Source organism: Echiichthys vipera, assembly GCF_963691815.1.
Source record: "Echiichthys vipera genome assembly, chromosome: 4".
In the NCBI taxonomy this organism is placed as follows: domain Eukaryota; kingdom Metazoa; phylum Chordata; class Actinopteri; order Perciformes; family Trachinidae; genus Echiichthys; species Echiichthys vipera.
In genome coordinates, this window is record NC_139829.1 from 30,260,573 (window position 1) to 30,279,080 (window position 18,508).

The window sequence follows — 18,508 nt, forward strand, 5'->3', positions numbered from 1 at the left end:
CTCAACTGCATTTGCACTCTTTATCTCGACCCTCCTCTGCAGCCAGGCTCGACTTTCTTCACTGAACAATGCCAATTGTTGCAAGCTGAGAAATAGTCTTTTTTTTAATCCCTCAAAGGGGAAGTGCTGCATTCTCTCTCATGGGGATTAGGGATATACTATAAAAGGGGGGAAAATCTGTGGAAAAAAGCGAGATTTTCTCACCTCTCTGTACTACCTATTCCACCCTTCATGCTATATCTATTTTTCCTTTCCCTTCTCTTAGTCCTCTTTCTGTTTGCCTTTTATCCCTCCCCTCCCCTCTTTTGCTTTGTACGCCGCGGCTCATCGTACGGAACGGAAATGCTCTTATGGCTTTTTTCACAAAGGGCTCCGATTTCAGCCGCTCTTGAGGAGAATGGTGCTCGGTGGCGGTGGGGTGTGGAGATACTCCAAACGCAGCTTTCTCATGCCGTTATCAAGCACACCCTCCCCTTCCCCTTCCCCTTCTCCTCTTTTTCCCATACAGCCCTCCTCTTTCCTCTCATCCCTCCATGCTACAGTCATTACTGGTGTTAGGGTGGGATGTGAAGACAGAGGATGAGAGGAAAAAAACAATCGATAGTGTGTTGATATCTTCTGGAGAAATTCTCCTGTGTGACAAGGCAAAGTCAGCGTTGGCAGTGAGCGGCCCACATCTCTGCTGCACTTTTGCCAGGACACACTTGTGGTAAAGACACACCAGAAAGGGCAAAGAGGGACAGCTAAAAATGCACTACCAAAGAGTCTAATTTTCAGGATGAATCTGCCTGTAGGGACAAGATAACTTCCCTCGTTTCTAGTGCAACTCTTTTGTCACGAATGTCTTCAAAATAAAAGCCTTGTCACCAAACACGGGAGAAGGAGGATCGTGTCTCACGCTTGATTCGAATGTGGCACTTGAGTGCATAAAGATTCTTGATGTAAATTGATTTGCATTGGAAACAAGTGGGCTTATCTTACCCGCTGACAGATTTCTCCACTCGGTTAAAGAAAGATGAGATTTTCGGGCTCAATACTGGGTAAAATGACTTATATGGATGGGTTATTGCCACGGTGCTCGGGAGGAGATAGAAGGGAGGCGGAATGGAAAAACAAAGCTGCAGAAAGAGGGAGGCAGAGAAGGATTGAAGGGGAGAAATGAGAAGAGAGAGAGAGAGGAGATAGCCGGTATAATGGAAGGAAAGAAAGACAGAGAGACGGATGAAGAGACATAGAGAGAGACTAGGAGAGAGAGAGAGTCCAGTCACTAACTGCCTTAAAAGGACAGAAAGTAGTTTCAGAGGAACGACAGAGAAAAGAGAAACACACACACACAATCTGCAGGCTATTCACCCTGTGCACAGACACACGACTTTCATATTAATGTGTGTGAGAGAGAGAGAGAGAGAGAGAGAGAGAGAGAGAGAGAGAGAGAGACTGCATTCAGTGTGAGTCTACAAGACACAGACAAGAAGACAAGCAATGAAAAACCAGAGTGAGAGAAAATATGGGGGCACAGAGGCCGTGTGTGTTTATACCTATTTGTGTAGAGAGAGTGTGTGTGTGTAGCTGTGTCTGTCTATCTAATCCCCCTTTGTTTATGTGTGTGTGAGAGAGAGAGAGAGAGAGAGAGAGAGAGAGAGAGAGAGAGAGAGAGAGAGAGAGAGAGAGAGAGAGGAAAAGTGTGTGTACTGCTTAGGCTGGCAGTCTGAGGGATTTGGAGCTCTGGGCAGCACAGGAGGAGTGTGTGCGCGTACATGTGTGTGCGCGTGTACGTGTGTGTGTGTGCGTTTGTGTGTGTGTGTGGGAGTTGGGTGGATTATGGTGGGGCAGAGATGGTTGAAGAGATAATATTTACCCCCCCCCCTACCACCCAACACCACCTCCGCCCAGCAATTACACGAGGCTTACATGAGGTTGCAGAAGAAGAAACATAAACAGCCTCTGTCTCTCTCTCTTTCCTTCACTCTCTATTCACCTCGTCTTTGTTTTTGTCGTCTTCTTCTTCTTTTATGTTTTTCAGTCACATGTTGACATTTTTACTTTTCGGCTGTTGTTGTTCCTCACAATGACATGTCACATTAACGGCGGGGATAAAAATCACAGTTGGCTCCTAATGAGCCATTTTATGTACACACATTATGCATGGCCCCTCGTCGAGCTGCTAATGAGTGCTGTAAATTTACATACTTTTCTAATGAGTGACATGACGCATGTATCGTGATCTCTCGATGATTCTTTCCACTTTTATGTGGTTTGTATTTCATATTTACGTCCGTACCGTGAAGACAAGTAACGCTCTTCTCATCCGTTCGTTAATGTAAAAGGAAAATCCCATAAAAAGACACAAAAACAACAACATTTGAGCGCGCGTCTCTATATGTTTTCTGACTTCCCTATTCTGTGTGTGGCACTTGGCCCTCGGCCCGGTTCTAATAGAAGAAGGTCACAGATACTTTCATCTTTCTTATAAAAGGCCAAGTCATTTTCGACACCAGCTGGATACTGTTCTTTCTAGCAAACATCTCTCAAACAGGAATAAATGTTGCATTTGGACTATTTTGAGCTGCAGATTGAACGACATCTGGAGGACAGCATTTACTGCACCTGGTCAGTGCATGTGGATTTAACAAAAACACATTCAAAACACAGAGGAGACATTAATCACGGTCGCAGTAATGAAAGAACCTGTTACCCAGTGCAACGCTGTGGTTCACTGAGTTCCTTTTAATTGTTTTTTGGACAATTGGGTTTTGTGGCACAGACTAATAAGCTTTATCAGGCTGCTCAGACCGCATGCAGGTGAGATTTTAAAGATCTGATCTGTGTTTACGAGCGACCAATGGGGTGGTTTTTAGCACTGTTGCCTCACGGGGAGAGGGTACCTGGTTCGAATCCTGGCTGGGGCTCTTCTGTGTGGAGTTTGCATGTTGTCCCCGTGTCTGCGTGGGTTTTCTCCGGGTTCTCCGGTTTCCTCCCACAGTCCAAAGACGTGCTCGTGTTCGGTTCATTGATGACTCTGAAATTGCCCGTAGGTGTGAATGGTTGTCTGTCTCTGTTCGTCTCTATGTGTCCTGTGATAAACTGGCGTCCTGTCCAGGGTGTACCCCCGCCTCACGCCGATGTCAGCTGGGATCGTCTCCAGCCCCCCCGCGCGATCAGGGACAAGAGGTTGAAGATGAATGAATGAATTGTATTTAAGCATTCCTTGTTATATATAAACTGGCATTTAGGTCCAAGTCACATAACGTCACAATAACTTAACTCTTGTACGGCCTTTGGTCAAATTGACCCGGGACATATTTGGGGTTAAAACAAGTCTGAAATAAAATTTTACTTCATAAACCATTAACATTTATCTCAGTTTCAGGGGGACAGTGTTTCTGTGTGTATCTCTGTGTGTGCAGGTCAAAGTGACCCAATGTGAAGGATGTTAATGTCTGCTGAACAGTAGCATTTGTGCTCAATTATTATTCTTTGTTGGTACATGTTTATCACAGAAAATGAGCTAAGGCCGCTGAGTTTCAGGCAGAAAAAAAATGCACTTGTACCATTTTTCTTCTGTTAAAATCTTGGTTTGGGTCAATTTGACCTGAATCCCATACAGAGTTAAGTCCGCGTCTATTTTCATGGGATTTGTTGACGATAAGAAAAATATAGAATACCCTATCTCCGACCTTCTCCTTTAAACTAAAAAGGTTTTCTTCTTTTCTTTGTTTTTCTTCTCTCTCTTCTGTCTTTCATCTCCTTCTTTCTGTCTCTCTGACTGACCTCTTCTGTGCTCTTTCCCCCCTGTCTCTTACTGAATCGGTCACAGCTGATTGGAGCATCCATTATGTTGTTTTAAGCTATTTTCACGCCCTTAACCCGTTCTTTTTCCATCAATAGCAAACACCCCAGTTGATAAGAGTGCTGTCTTCTCCCGCTCCTTTCTCTCACTTTCTTTCCCTCTCTCTTTTTGGCTTTCGCCTGTTGGGTTCATACACACACACAAACAACCACACGTGCACTCCTTAGCCCAGCCCAATGACAGAGGCCGCTAAGCCAAAACTATGACAAAACGCAGCAGCTGTGGTTAAACAAAGGAAGGAAGAAAGAATGAGAGAAAGGAAGGGAAAAAAGAGGGAGGTGAAGAGAGCAGAAGAAAGAGAGAGCCCTTAGAAACTTGATATTTTGTTTGAAAATGTAGCCAGCTTTGATGCAGCACATGAGCCCTGCATCTTTAAAGGAAAGCCAAAGCAAATGCAGGCCTCTTGATTTAGAAACAGAACGATAGAGCGAGAGAGGGTGGACGAGGAAAAAAACACAGAGCAGGAAGAAAGTGGAAAGGGACGGGCCTCTGACCTCCAGAAACCTCTCTCTCCCCCTCCCTCTCTCTCTCTCTCTCTCTCTCTCTCTCTCTCTCTCTCTTTCTTTCTCAACCTTTCCTTTTTCCATTCTTTCTGTCGCTCTGCCGTATCTCCCCAAACCCTCCAATTACAGTAATGAGTGGTTGAGAGCAAGGCAGAGAGAGAGAGAGAGAGAGAGGCTGTGCGTGACTGGGAGGATAAATGAGGGAGAGAGGGGGGCGGGAGGGTTGAAGAAGGAGATTCATCACTGCTTTTTATCTGCTATGAGTGTCACTCATTCCCTGACCCTGTGCTGATTGGTCAGGGAAGATTAACAGCCGGGACCAGATGTCGGGACCTGGAGGGCTCTCTGTTGTCGTGCTGACTTTGTGAGAGCTGATGTGTGACAAGTGTTCATGTTGATTAGACTGGAAATGTCACTCGAAGGCTGCTCTTACCCCAAGCACCTTCTTGTAGTAGTAGTGGCACCATTGACATTATATTAAAAGTCAATGCCGTCCTTATCCTTATATGTTAAACAAAAGTGAGCGTTTCAAGCACGAGTGCAAAGAGATATATTCACATGTAAATCCACATATAGGCACATGCGATTCTCTAGTGACATGAAAGACGTCACACGTGATTACAATTTAACATGAAATGGATTCAAATATGTGCTCATTGTGAGATTTCACATGTGGTTTATAACATGATTTGGGCAGCTGTGGCTCATTGGCCAAGTGGGTCGTACTCCATTCGAGAGATCGGCGGTCGCTACCCAGCTCCCCCAGTCCTCGTGTCGAAGTGTCCTTGGGCAAGACACTGAACCCTGAATTGCTCCCTGTGCTGCGCATGGGTGTGTGAATGTGGTGTGAATGGTTAGATCAGATTAGATGGTCTGTAGATGTCCACTGCCATCAGTGTGAATGTCTGTGTGAACGGGTGAATGTGACAAACACTGTGAAAGCGACTTGAGTAGTCAGAAGACTAGAAAGGCGCTTTATAAATACAAGTTAACTAAATGACAGGATACAACCATCCTTGTTTTCACATTTTCCTTAATGATGCAAGTCATTAATTAAACATTTATTGCATAAATTATGCAGTGCAACACAAGATCGACAGGAAATGTTAAGCAAAAGTTGCCTAACACATGCTGGTTCGTCTATTTCAAATGTGAAGATTTGCTCATTTTCTCACTTTTATTTCATTGTAATTTGAATATTTTGGTTGGATTTTACCATCGGTTGGGGTAAAAGATTTTTGATAACCATTTTCTACTATTTAAAATTATTTGATGCATTCATTTAGCTCTGAATTGAAATGAAACAAAAAAATCCCCAAAAATGAGAAGAAATGTTCCCGCGCCAGGTCTCAGTATCAGGGAAGGTTAAGATATTGTGCTCATGCAGCATATGGGGATACAAACATGTGCTAGAATAATTAATTTGAGGGTCAGAATTATCACTTCACAGCACAAAATACGGAAAGTGATTCATATATCCAAACAATGACACTCACACACAGACTGTTTATGGACAGACTGGAGGCACAGAAATCTGCTGGAGGCACAGAAATCTGCTCCTTCTGCACCTAACAGCTCTTTGAATGAACTAGACCCCATGTTGTGCCTCACATAGCTGCACATTTTCACCTCCTCTGCAGATTGTTCGGGGTCTATTTTACACAGCGTTCCCCAATAACTTCACCATGAGTGTCCGTAGTAATTCAAAAGTGGAGGTGCTGAGTAATACGTAACAGTTGGACAGAAAGCTGACATGATGCTGGAGGCTGTAGCTCAGGTGGCACAACGGGGTTTGTCTTTGAGCTTTTGTGTTGTCAGTGTTGCTGGTACAATCCCCAACCACTCCTGTCTACACTTTAACACATCCTTGAGCAAGGCACACACAAAAATCTGAGATGAATGGTTAGTTATTGCTAGGGATGATAAAAATGACCCGTTGAAATGTTGACTGACAATAAGAATATTGACCGATTAATGCTATCAGTCCACCCTCCCGGATCAGTGAACCGGGACTCAGTTACTGGATTTTGGGTCTGTTCAAATTAGCATCCCTTGTTGGGTTGGTTGCTATGTTAACTGGCCTCCGTCAGCCCAACAACCGGCGATTGCTAAATTACCTAACACTTCAACCTGAAACCCACCAAAACTGTCTTTGTTTCCACCGTTCCAACAATCAGCAGCAATGGTTCGGTCCAAACAAACCCTAAATTCACAGAGTTCGATGTGAAAATATACTGGGTCTACACGCTGGTTTTTCCCCACTGTCTCTCTCTGCTGTTGCCCACTGAGCAGCAGCTCGCACCCATTCCTCAGAGGCAAAAAAAACCATTAAATTAGCCAAATAAAATGAAAAAGCACTGTGAATGTCCTCCTTTGGGCGACCAACCCCGGTTGCAGCCCTACTACAATGGGAGTACTGGCTTGAATGGAAGCCTGACTCAATTATTTTGTGACAGTATCTCCAGTTTGAGGATGTTTATAATTTTTGCCGGGTTTCAGTGCACTGTTTCAGAATCTTAATGGCATTTCACTTGAACAAAAATGCCCCGTTCTTCTGAATCACCAAATGCTTGTCATTGTTGGCTTGTAAATTGTTCAGTGAGTCAAATTTCCAAAGTATGGCGGTGCCGTGCTGCATCCGTTGAGCTCCACAGGCTCTCGTCTATCTCTCTTTATGAGTGTGTGTGTCATCACCACAACATTGTACAAAAAAAGGCCTAACTCTCCCCAGCTGGTGCCCACTGCTGTACCAGTCATACATGCTGAACCATGACGCTGGAATGGAAAAACCTCACTTGTGGCATCAACCAGCTCTTGATTTGTTCTGCTCGTTGCGGACTGCAATTGCGACCCCCCACCGAGCGAGGCTGTTTCATCCCCCCTCCGGCTTTCATCTTCCAACTTCATCCCCCCGAAAAACCCATCCCCCCACTGGGCTCACTTGTTCCGTTGTTGTGTTAATCCACTTTTACCACTTCCTTTCCTCCCACTCGCTCATCCCTTCATCTCGCATTCTTATTTCTGCTGAATGCAATCGCTCTATTGCCGTGAAGAAGTGTATTGGTAAAGCTGCACAGGAGATACAAATGCTGTGTATCCGACAAACAAGGGCTTACACATTCAAGCCACGCAGAGATGAGTAATTATTCAGATTAAAAACAGGTTTCATCAATGCACTTGGTATTATTCTTTATGGCATATTGAGTCAGTTAAGTACGTCAATTCTTTGTGTTGCATAATCCTATAAATCTCATTTACCCTTAATTTACAACAGCAGATAATCCATTATAGCCTGAATTCACTCCGCGATTGACGAAAGGTATTTGCAGATCTACCTTGTAAAGGCATGTATATCTTTCCCTTTATTGCCTCTCTCTCTCTCTCCATATCCGTGCTCTCATTCTGTCGTACACCTGACTCTCCTGTGAACTTGTCATCTGTTCGGCAGACAAAAGCCTATGTGCACCCACATGGGAGTGCGAGTGCCTATGTGTGCACAGTGTTGTTGTTTTTCCTTCAAAGAGGGTACCTGCTCTGATGAGAGTCTGACGACGCCGTGTGTGCACGCTCGGGTATATCTGCATGCGTTTGTGGGTGCTGCACCATGTCTCTCCCTCCTCTGACTGTCTGTCTGTATGTCTGTCTGTCTGTCTCTGCCTCTCGCTCTGTGCTTTGTCGCTGCTTCAAAGCTCTCCCTAAAATAGGCCTTTAATCATAGTTTGGTGTGTGAGTGGCTCGGCGGTTAGAAGCTATAAGCAGAGGCTGGGTGTATTTATAGCAGACAGGGAGAGGAGGGCTGGAGCTCCGCTGGAAGGCTCACAGAGGCAGATTATAGAGGCGAGGCCCGGTTCGAGACCTTTTCAGCCGGCCTTGAAGCAACAGGCACTCCCCCTTGTCGAACTTTTCCTCCTCCTTGTCCTCCTCAAGCCCCACACGGGAGTTCTGTTTAGTCTGGCTCGGTTTGGCTTAGTTTGATTTGGGCTGGGCTGGATGGTGAAGCTGTGGCATTACCCTGAGAAACCCTACAAGAGACAAGAGAGTGTGCACTCGCATTAGGGCTGGGTGTTGGTGCTCTATACCTTTACGGTATTCTAAGGTACCGACCAAAATAACCTCAGTACCAGTACCTTCCTATAATGTACCCAGTTTTTTTACACAGATCTAGAAACAAAATTGCTGGCAGTGAACTATTCTTCGATGTAATGTGACAGCTGCAACCCATATACTCTGTGGTGTGGTGATGTCAAGCACGGTGTAGAGAGAAATGTTGGTGCGGCCATATCACCCGCAGCACGCCCCGATCTCGTCCGATCATGGAAGCTAAGCAGGTTCGGGCCTGGTTAGTACTTGGATGCTGTAAGCACCTGGTCAAGACGAGGCTGTCCTCCATAGAGCTGGGTCCGTCCGACGTTCCTGTCTGTTAAAGGGAAGGTTTTCGTTGCCACCGTACTCTACGGGGGAATTGTTGGGTCTATGTAAATCATAAATAAGTCAAAGAGTGTGGTCTATACCTACTCTGTAAGGTAAACTTTTGTTATGATTTGGCACTGTAAATAAAATTGACATGCTGGTATGGTGGTTAGCACTGTCGCCTCACAGCGAGAGGGTTCCTGGTTCAAATCCCGGCTGGGGCCCTTCCGTGTGGAGTTTGCATGTTCTCCCTGTGTCTGCGTGGGTTTTCTCCGGGTTCTCTGGTTTCCTCCCACAGTCCAAAGACGTGCAGGTGTTCGGTTCATTGATGACTCTAAATCACCCGTAGGTGTGAATGGTTGTCGGTCTCTGTTCGTCTCTATGTGCCCTGCGATAGACTGGTGTCCTGTCCAGGGTGTACCCAGCCTCACGCCCGATGTCAGCTGGGATCGGCTCCAGCCCCCCGCAACCCCGACAGGGACAAGAGGACAAGATGAATGAATGAATGAATGTATATGACGGAGTTGGCAGTTCAGCGCGTTGAGAGATTTCCATATTGGGAGTCAAATCATCTTGGGGGGAAAAATGGTAACAGATGAAGTACTCTATCATTAAAGGTATCACTTTAAGGGTACTGGTATCCTAACATGCATACACGAACAGATGCAAACAGACACAAGCACATTATACGCTATACATACCATGCTAATTACTGTTTGGATGGGGTTACATTTGTTCATGACACCATGAAGCAAACGGCTACCAGTCTTAACAGCTGTTCACATACTATCTCAGCTTGATTCGCTTCCTTCAGGCAGCCTTGAGTTTCAGTCTCTTTCTGTACATCATCATCTCACACAGCCCTGAAACTTGTTTATCATTGCTACTCTAGCGTAGGTTGTGTCTTGGACATTGTTGTGTTTGTGTTGTGGTTCGCTGCATTGTATCATCCTATTGATAATGTTTTTTTCCGCAGTTGCATTATTGTTACAGTTGTATACAGGGAGTGTTTGACATTTCTCCCTTGTCACTCAAGGACACTCTGGAAGAAGCTACCCACTCCCGAGTCTCAAATGTTGTCACTTTCTTTCATGAACCAATATGAAGAAGTTATTCTTCGGTCCTGTTCACAATAAGTCCGCGACTACATGCTTTGACAGTGCTGCAAAGTACACTTACACAAGCACTCTACTGGTACTCGTGCATTTATAAGGTATTTGCAATACTTCCATTTTGTGCTACTTTATCATTTAACACCATTAAGATTCTTGGGTGAGTGTTGAACTAACCCCAAGCCACTTTATTTATCCGTGAGCCATTATTACTATTTATTTTGAAGATCTAGTTTCCCTCAACAAAAAATGTGCGTATACCATCATCATGAATGAATGAATTGGTTTTAAAACAGGGACAATGCACAATAAACATTAATCTTGTAAAACAGGAAGTGATGCTTTGAGCCAGGTTATAGCAACAATTGCTAATTTCTCCTGTAGTCCCTGGGCAGGTAAAGTGGGAGCAGATACAGTATTAAAGTCATTGAAATAGGACATAAGTGACATAATGACCATAATAATTCAAAAATTGACAGAATACACTGATAAAAGCAGGAAACAAGAGCGCCAAATCATGAAGAACACAATAGGGATCAACAGCAGATACGCTCAAACAAAAACATACAATACACAGATAACATCCTCCTCATCACTACATCAGTAATAATAATGCAATAATATCATACATACGGCATTTTTCCTGCATTATGAATACTTGTATAATGATACTTTAAGTAGTGCACAATTAGCTTTTAAACTTGGAGGACATGTTTTCACTTGGTGTTGTTTCTTTAATTGAAGCAACAGTTTGACATTTTGGGAAATATGCTGAATTGTTTTCTTACGGAGAGTCTGTACGCTAAATATGAAGCTATCGCCAGTTGGGGCCCTATGTTCCCTGGTCGCATAAGCCTCCGCTGATTTAATTCAGCATTTTGTGAGGGTTAGTGGTTACGTTAGGGTCTACATAGGCTTAAGATAGATTTAATGTATTACTCCAAACTTAGACCTTAAAAGGTGGAAGACCGTATTTTGCTTTTAAGTCCAGAACTTCTCCTTATTTAAAATGTATATTTCAACGCCAACACTCACGTAGACTTGCACTTTTTGTCTCTTTTTTATTTCTCTCTTTCGTCACACCCTCACACCCGTTGAGAGACAAACACCCACACAGCCGGTGAGGAGGTCTTGTAGAGCAGTGATCTCTGATCATTTCTGTTTCCACCGGTTCTGACCTCGGTCAGGCCCTCTGAGTTGTTTATCTATTGTATTCTCCCTTCATATTCTGACTTTTGCCCTTTTGTTTGTATTTCTCCTCATCTGTCGGACTCATTACGCCTCTCCTCGTCTCTGCCCTCTATTTTTTATTTGCACCCTTTTATTTATATTCTCTCTTTTCTTCTGCTGCGTACAAACTGTTGTCTAAAAGCATCAAAGGCCTTGTAATTTAACCCAAACCGCCCTTACACACACACAGAGACACACTCACAAGGTCCTTGAAATGATGGAAGAGTTTCAGATGCAATAAATACAGAGCTGATTCTCTCCAGTGGAAGGACAGAGTTCTTTGTGGTGCATTATTGTATATTCATGACTTTAGTTGTTCATGGATCTTAATATTTCCCTTTTTCTCTCAGTTGTGCTTCTATTTTGGCACTTTAGGTTTCCTTACATTCAATTCTCCACAGCTGTAAAGACATCCAAAGTCTTGTTTCTCTTAACCCTACAGTACAGAGGTGTTTACATACAACAGAGCTAACACACTGCCATTCAAAATACAAAGACTTGCACCTGAATAGTGATGAACCACAGGTATGGACAGCCTAGTGACTGTCATAGAAGAAACCCTCGTGCACTCAGGTTACAACACAAACACACACACACACACACACACACACACACACAGGTAGCCTCAGGGCTGCCACAGTGTGGTGGCAGATGGTAAGTGCTCCTGCCCGTATCACCTCTTCATGACAGTAACTAAGATCACTTAAAACAAGCCACTCGGAGCAAACTTTCCCTCTGTTGGTGGATAGATGTTCAAGTCACTGAGCAGGTACACTGGAGAGCTGTTCAGGGCTGTGTGTGTGTGTGTGTGTGTGTGTGTGTGTGTGTGTGTGTGTGTGTGTGTGTGTGTGTGTGTGTGTGTGTGTGTGTGTGTGTGTGTGTGTGTGTGTGTGTGTGTGTGTGTGTGTGTGTGTGTGTGTGTGTGTGTGTGTGTGTGTGTGTGTGTGTGTTGTGTGTTAGTGTGTTTGTGTGTGTCTGTGTGTGTATGTGCAAGTGCAATGTGTCTTTTAGCTTACCCATAAACTTTGAATATTCTGTGTGTGTTCATGTGTTCAGACGTGCACTAATTTGAGTGTACAGCCACTCGACACAAGTGCGTGTGTGTGTGTGTGTGTGTGTGTAAGTAAAAGTGTGTCAGCTCTGGAGTTTTCTTGCCCGGCTGCGTGGAACACAGCAGATGTGCTCAGTTCTCCCCTGAGGATGCTGCCTCTCTCTCTCTCTCTCTCTCTCTCTCTCTCTCTCTCTCTCTCTCTCTCTCTCTCTCTCTCTCTCTCTCTCTCTCTCTGTCTCTCTCTTTCTCTCTCTCTCTCCTCACTCACTCTCATCAGGCTCCCTCATCCGTGCATACCCTCCAATGTTTATACATCGGCGCTCTTCACATAATAAGCTGACTTCAGTACTTATCCCCTTCCTTCCTTTGGTTACTTATTCCCTCCTCTCCTCCAACTCTCTCCTTCCATCCTTCTTTACCTCTGACATGTCGCCTGTTAGTGGACAGTTTTATCGTGTCATGATATTTATATTTGTATTTATCTATTTGTATGATCTATATGTTGTGCAGTTAGATGCAGAAATGTGAAATAATAGCTTCTGCCTCATGCTCCAATTCTACAGCCTTGCTAGAAAAGTTTAATTATTACTCTCAGATAAAAGAACGGGGGAAAATAAGATTGGGAAAATTAATAAAAGATTCATTTTGCAAAGCCTTTTGAAACGGTCACAGGGTGGATCTGGCCCCCAGGCTGCAAAATAATAACGTCCCAAGATTCTTGTTTTTCTTGATTCTGGCGCCCCCTCTGGTTGAGGATTGCCAGTTCACTGATGTTTTACACTGGTTGTGAGGAGCAGCGTACCATCATGTAAAATGAAAGCTATGTGTTGTTGTTATGCTCCTTTGTATGGACTTGGTAAATGGACTTGTACTTAAAAAGCGCCTCTCTAGTCTTGTGACTACTCAAGGCGCTTTCACAGTGTTTGTCACATTCACACAGACATTCACACTGATGCAGTGGACATCTACAGTCCATCTAATCCAAGCATTCACACCACATTTACACACCCAATGCGCAGCACGGGGAGCAATTCAGGGTGCAGTGTCTTGCTCAAGGACACTTCGACATGCGGACCGGGGAAGCTGGGGATCGAACCGCCGATATCTCAATTGGAGGACGACCCACTCTCTCACTGAGCCACAGCCGCCCCTGCAATCTATGCAACCTCGCTAGAAAATTGTACGATTACTCGAGAAATAAAAGTTACAAATAACACAAATAATTGATTGGACGTAACAATAAAGGATAAATTAGTGGGGACCTTTTGAAATGGGTTGGCTGGACACATCACATCACATCACATCACATCACATCACATCACATCATATCACATCACATATGGAGCTTGTAGACAGCAGGTGACAAAGCAATTTCTACTGAAGGTCCACTTAACCTGTCCTGGCTTGTCAACCACATCGCAAACATCAGCAGATGGAGTTTGCATAGTTGTCTTGCCGCTGTAAAGTTTCTAACTTTGAATTATTCTGACATTTCATTTATGAAGAAAGTTCTAGTTCCAGTTCTTTCTTTTTTAATGCCGCATTTTGTGTAAAATTGATATTGAAAGGGATCCCGTATGTGAAGCAGATACAACTGAATCATTCAAGAACTGACTTGAGGTTGAATGACTATTATCTGGTATCTTCTGTTATTTTCTCTCCCACGCCACACACACACACACACACACACACACACACACACACACACACACACACACACAGGTCCTCCATCCACAGCCTGCTCCTTGGATATAAGTCTATTTAGTACCAACTAGGCCACAGCGTCATACGAGCAGTTAGTCACACCATAAATCACACCAGTCCCTGCTATTCCCTCTGGATTTCCACTGATGTTATGAGTCGTTGAAAAGCGAAAGAAGTGAAAATATTCATGCTGTAGAAACGGGGAAAAAAGGGATTATTCCTATTCAGTTTATGAGATCGCATAACGTGCAGAGCGGGCTGTCGTCGCAGAGCGGGCTGTCGTCGCCTCGTGTTCTCCACGCATTCTATCAGCCCAGATAGGGTGAGAGAGGAGGAGCGGCAGAACAAGGTGACACTACAAGTAACAAGAGTGTGGATAATGAAAACTAAACACCGTCCTTTCCCTCGTTCCTCTTGTCTGTCTTGCTTCCTCATCTGCTCTGCACCACTAGTTTGTCTCTGCATGATAATCAGGAGATTTGAACGGCGCGTGTGTGTGCTTGTGCGTGTGTGTGTGCGCGTACGTATGTGTGTGTGTGCGTGTGTGTGCTTGTGCGTGTGTGTGTGTGTACGTATGTGTGCGTGCATGTGTGTGTGTGCGTGCACGTACGTATGTGTGTGTGTGTGTGTGTGTGTGTGTGTGTGTGTGTGTGTGTGTGTGTGTGTGTGTGTGTGTGTGTGTGTGTGTGTGTGTGTGTGTGTGTGTGTGTGTGTGTGTGTGTGTGTGTGTGTGTGTGTGTGTGTGTGTGTGCATGCCTATGTGGAAGTAAACAGCATAACATTGGTGCATCCTTTTTAAAAATTTGCTGGAAAAAAGTCAGACCTGGTTTTTTTCAACAAACCCCGCAGACGGGACCATGAAGGGTACATTTTGTGATTTTTCTCATAATCTTTTTTCACATTGTTTGTGTCGGTCTGCGAGCGTCGAAATGGGAACAAATATCCGGGGTCTCCCTAAACAAATGAAGCAGTCCTGAGATACATCACATCGATTGAGCTATTTGATGTCAAAGGATCAATAAGTGGGTTTACAAGGAGGCTAATATTCCGTTAATACTCTGAGTGATAGCCTAATCAGAGCAAAACGCCTCATTTAGTCCTTTTATTGAAATGCGATCTGGAATAATGAGCAATCAGCAGATTTACACCCATTATCAGTGAGCATTTGTACATTTCGCTCCGCATTCTGTCCACGTCGGATCTCATTTTCCCTTTGCAATAAGATCTGAAACGCGATCTCTTTATTGTTGTGTATAGGTGCTTTGTATAGCCTGAGTGTGGGAGCCCTTTCACTCCCTTTAGGCTCAAAGCTGTGTCCAATTGAGGCAAAACACAATTTAGGTTGTCTTCCAAAACAAGATTAGCCGATTCTCTCAATCTGAAAATTACCAGTCTTAATGGAATTGCTATTGAACAAGTGTATGAATGCAAAGCTCCCGGCATTCGGCTCAATAACAAACTCAATTTTAAACTCGCATTAAAGCTTTCGGCTGATTGAAGCTGTTGAAAGTTACTTTCTTTTATAGATTAAAAGAGTTTGATTGTGCAGATTTGCAAGCATTTCTATCAGCGCAGGATTATCTGTATTCATCAATGAACTATACTTTAAAAGCTGTCGAGACGCTGCCTTTACGCTCACTGTTCGATTCGTGACTGGTGGCTGCAGCAGCACACGCCACTGCACTGTTCATCAAAAACCGGAGCTGGAAGAACCCGTGCATCACTGCTTCTTGTTTATTTGCACAGCTTTTATAAATAGACGACCGCCTTATCTCGCGTCTGACATGCAGATCTGGAACTTATCAGACTTGCCTTGAAGACTGGCTTCAGGTTCTTTGAGTAAATACAGAGCTCGGGAGGCTCTCAGTGCAGCGTTCCATCCTGCAGGAATCATTTGCAACAGATCTTAAAGCTAGATACCGCGGGTAGTCTCAGCAAAGTCATTAAGACCTGATGACTTACACCCGCGAGAGCTTTTACTCTTTTTTTCTTTTAAAGCTCCAGTTACATTTATGTTGTGTATATATTAAGTTCATTTGAAGTTTTTAACTTCAAATAGACGACTCTTTTTGCTCTTTATGTATAAAGGTTCTAGGATTTATGACCTATACTGCAGAAAGCCACCAGGGGGCGATCTTGGGATCATCTTTCTGTACAGTCTATGGCAACAAGCTGTAACATTGTGAAATTTTCACATCTAACCAACACTAAGGGCGCACTCACACTATCCGTACCGTGCCCATACAGGTTTCACAGGTATAATCCAGTTCGTTTGACCAGTGTGAGTGCAACCGTACCGCGGCTATATGCGGCACGCTTGCCAGTCACGGCCCGTTTGTGAGAGGTGGGCTTTTGTAAAGCACGTTTTCACATGTACGAGCACGAGCGTGTGTACAAGCACAAGCATGAGGCCTACGGTGGTTCTGACGTCATTTTATGTGCGCCTGTTCGGACATAGAAAAAAGGAGGGACCATGCGCAGGCCTTTAAAACAATGGCGGCGAAAGGTTCGCGTTGGTGTGATGCGGAGGTGGAGTGTTTACTGCAGATTTGGTCGATGAAAAGATTCAAAAACAGTCGACAAGACACACAAAAACTCCAAGGTCTACGGAAAGATTTGTAAACAAAGCGACGCATCGTGATGACGTCAATCAATGCGTGTGACGTGTTACGGCGTGATGACGTATAGGCAGCAAGAAGCATTCGCCGAGGCCCAGGTAGTGTGAGTACAAACAGGCCTGGGCCGCGGGGGAGAGGGGGGGAGGCAAGTACCCTAAAGCCCGGGGAGCAATACGGACGGACAGTGGGAGTACTCCCTAAGAAACATGGCAATTCCATTGAGCCCTGTATGTGGTTACCTGGCAAATGCATTTCCATTATTCACTCTCCTTGTAGTTGTTTTCTCTACGGTAAGATCTGGCCCTTTAGCGGAAAAATGCTATTTCCACCAGCTGCTAAGTTTGCCTTTCATCCCTTTTGGTCCGGGCAGGTAGTGCAATGGGTTTATCAGCTCTTTTTCATTGAAAGCAGCTGCTTGCTTCCTCGTGAAAGGATGCTGATGAGAGCGTTTAGACAAAAAACAAAAACACACTCAGTAGAGCTGAAGAGAAATCAAGTGTTTTAATTGCATGTGTGTTTGTCACTTTGAGCCACACCTTTCACATCACGCATGCGAAAGTGCGTTCTACACTAGCAGCACGTACCGATTTTGCCAAAATAAGTTTTTTTTTACAAATAAAATGTTGATTAGAGCAGCTGTGAGGTTTAAATAGAGGTAGAAACTAATAATGCCGGTTCTCGATAGGTGACTTTGACTCTGAAAGCTGTGTGAGATGAGTCGACACGTGCCTCTTAATGATAAGGAGAAACGTGGGTGAGAGGCACCGTGTACTGTACAGGCAGAATGGATGACATTAAGCCTCGGTAAGGTGGAGTGGGCGAGGCTCGTGGTGTGAATAGGCTGAGACATCAACCCATTTCAACATCTGAAGTGTGAAATGTTCTTCTCAGCTTTTATTCTGTCATCTGTCAACAGATCAGCTGAAAGCAAAGACGAGGTATTTCGCAGCTCTGTATTATCAGCCGTGTAATGATGCCTCCCTGTGTCTTTATCCAGATGTCTTGGACAGCATGGCGAGGTTCAGCATCCAGGGGGTGTTCAACTACAGCATGCTGACCCTGTCCGACCACGAGAGGGTTTTGTACGTCGGAGCTCGGGAGGCGTTGTTCGCCCTGGACCCCAACGACATTAGCAGACAGCTGCGGCCTCAGGTAAGACACACACAAACACTCTAAAGCATGGGTGTCAAAGTCAAGGCCAGATCCGGCCCGCAATTGAATTATCTTGGCCCCCGGGATGATATGATTAGTATTAGAACCGGCCAGAACGCCACAGCCGCCTGCTGGTGTTTTTCACGCACCAAAACTACATTACCCACAATGCAACGGTAGCCCACAAACTCACTGCAGCGCCGCAAGTGGGCCGCCTCGGCTTCATTATTCATCAGCATTCAGGGCAGATGTCAACTTTCAGCCCAACTACTGACAGAGCCATACAAAAATATTGGATTATTCATTTAATCATTAAATAAAATACGGTACACTGTGTTAGGTCTTGGTTTAATAGGTTATATGCATCATTTTAATATGTTTTAATAACACTGAACCAGTCCGGCCCTCGGCTTGTAGCAAATTTTTTTTTTTGGCACTCTGATGTATTTGACTTTGACATCCCTGCTCTAAAGGATCTATTTTTTCCACCATTTAAGAGAATTCAAATATTACAAAAGGATTTCAAGAAAGAAACAATTGTATCCACAACACTGCACGACTAACCGGCAACGCAGACGCCCACACGTTCTGAGAGGCTTTGTAGAAATGTGCGAAATGAAATGATAACACATGAGATTGAATATCACGGAGCTTTATGACGGACAGTTCGGGGACAAAAGGCACCGTCTTCCCCCACACAGCCTGGTTACAGAGCTCTGCAGAGATAAACACACATTTTAAATACTTCATTTAAATGCACTAAATTCAATTATGATATTAACTGTGATATAATCATTAGAGAAAAGGGTTCGGATTGGATGTGCAGGAAAGGGGAAAACACAGAGCACGCTGTACTTTCTGCTTCTGCCACACTTCTT

The 18,508-nt window shown here is 44.4% G+C and overlaps 1 protein-coding gene across 3 annotated transcripts in view; it reads left to right on the top strand.

Moving 5' to 3' along the window:
• sema4c (sema domain, immunoglobulin domain (Ig), transmembrane domain (TM) and short cytoplasmic domain, (semaphorin) 4C) overlaps window positions 1-18,508 on the top strand; it is a 103,594-nt gene that overhangs the window by 56,905 nt on the left and 28,181 nt on the right. For all 3 annotated transcript variants that reach the window (XM_083911752.1, XM_083911750.1, XM_083911751.1), the window contains one exon: window positions 17,476-17,630. In XM_083911752.1, coding sequence (XP_083767878.1) covers window positions 17,476-17,630 — 155 coding nt within the window. The remainder of the gene's footprint in view (window positions 1-17,475; window positions 17,631-18,508) is intronic.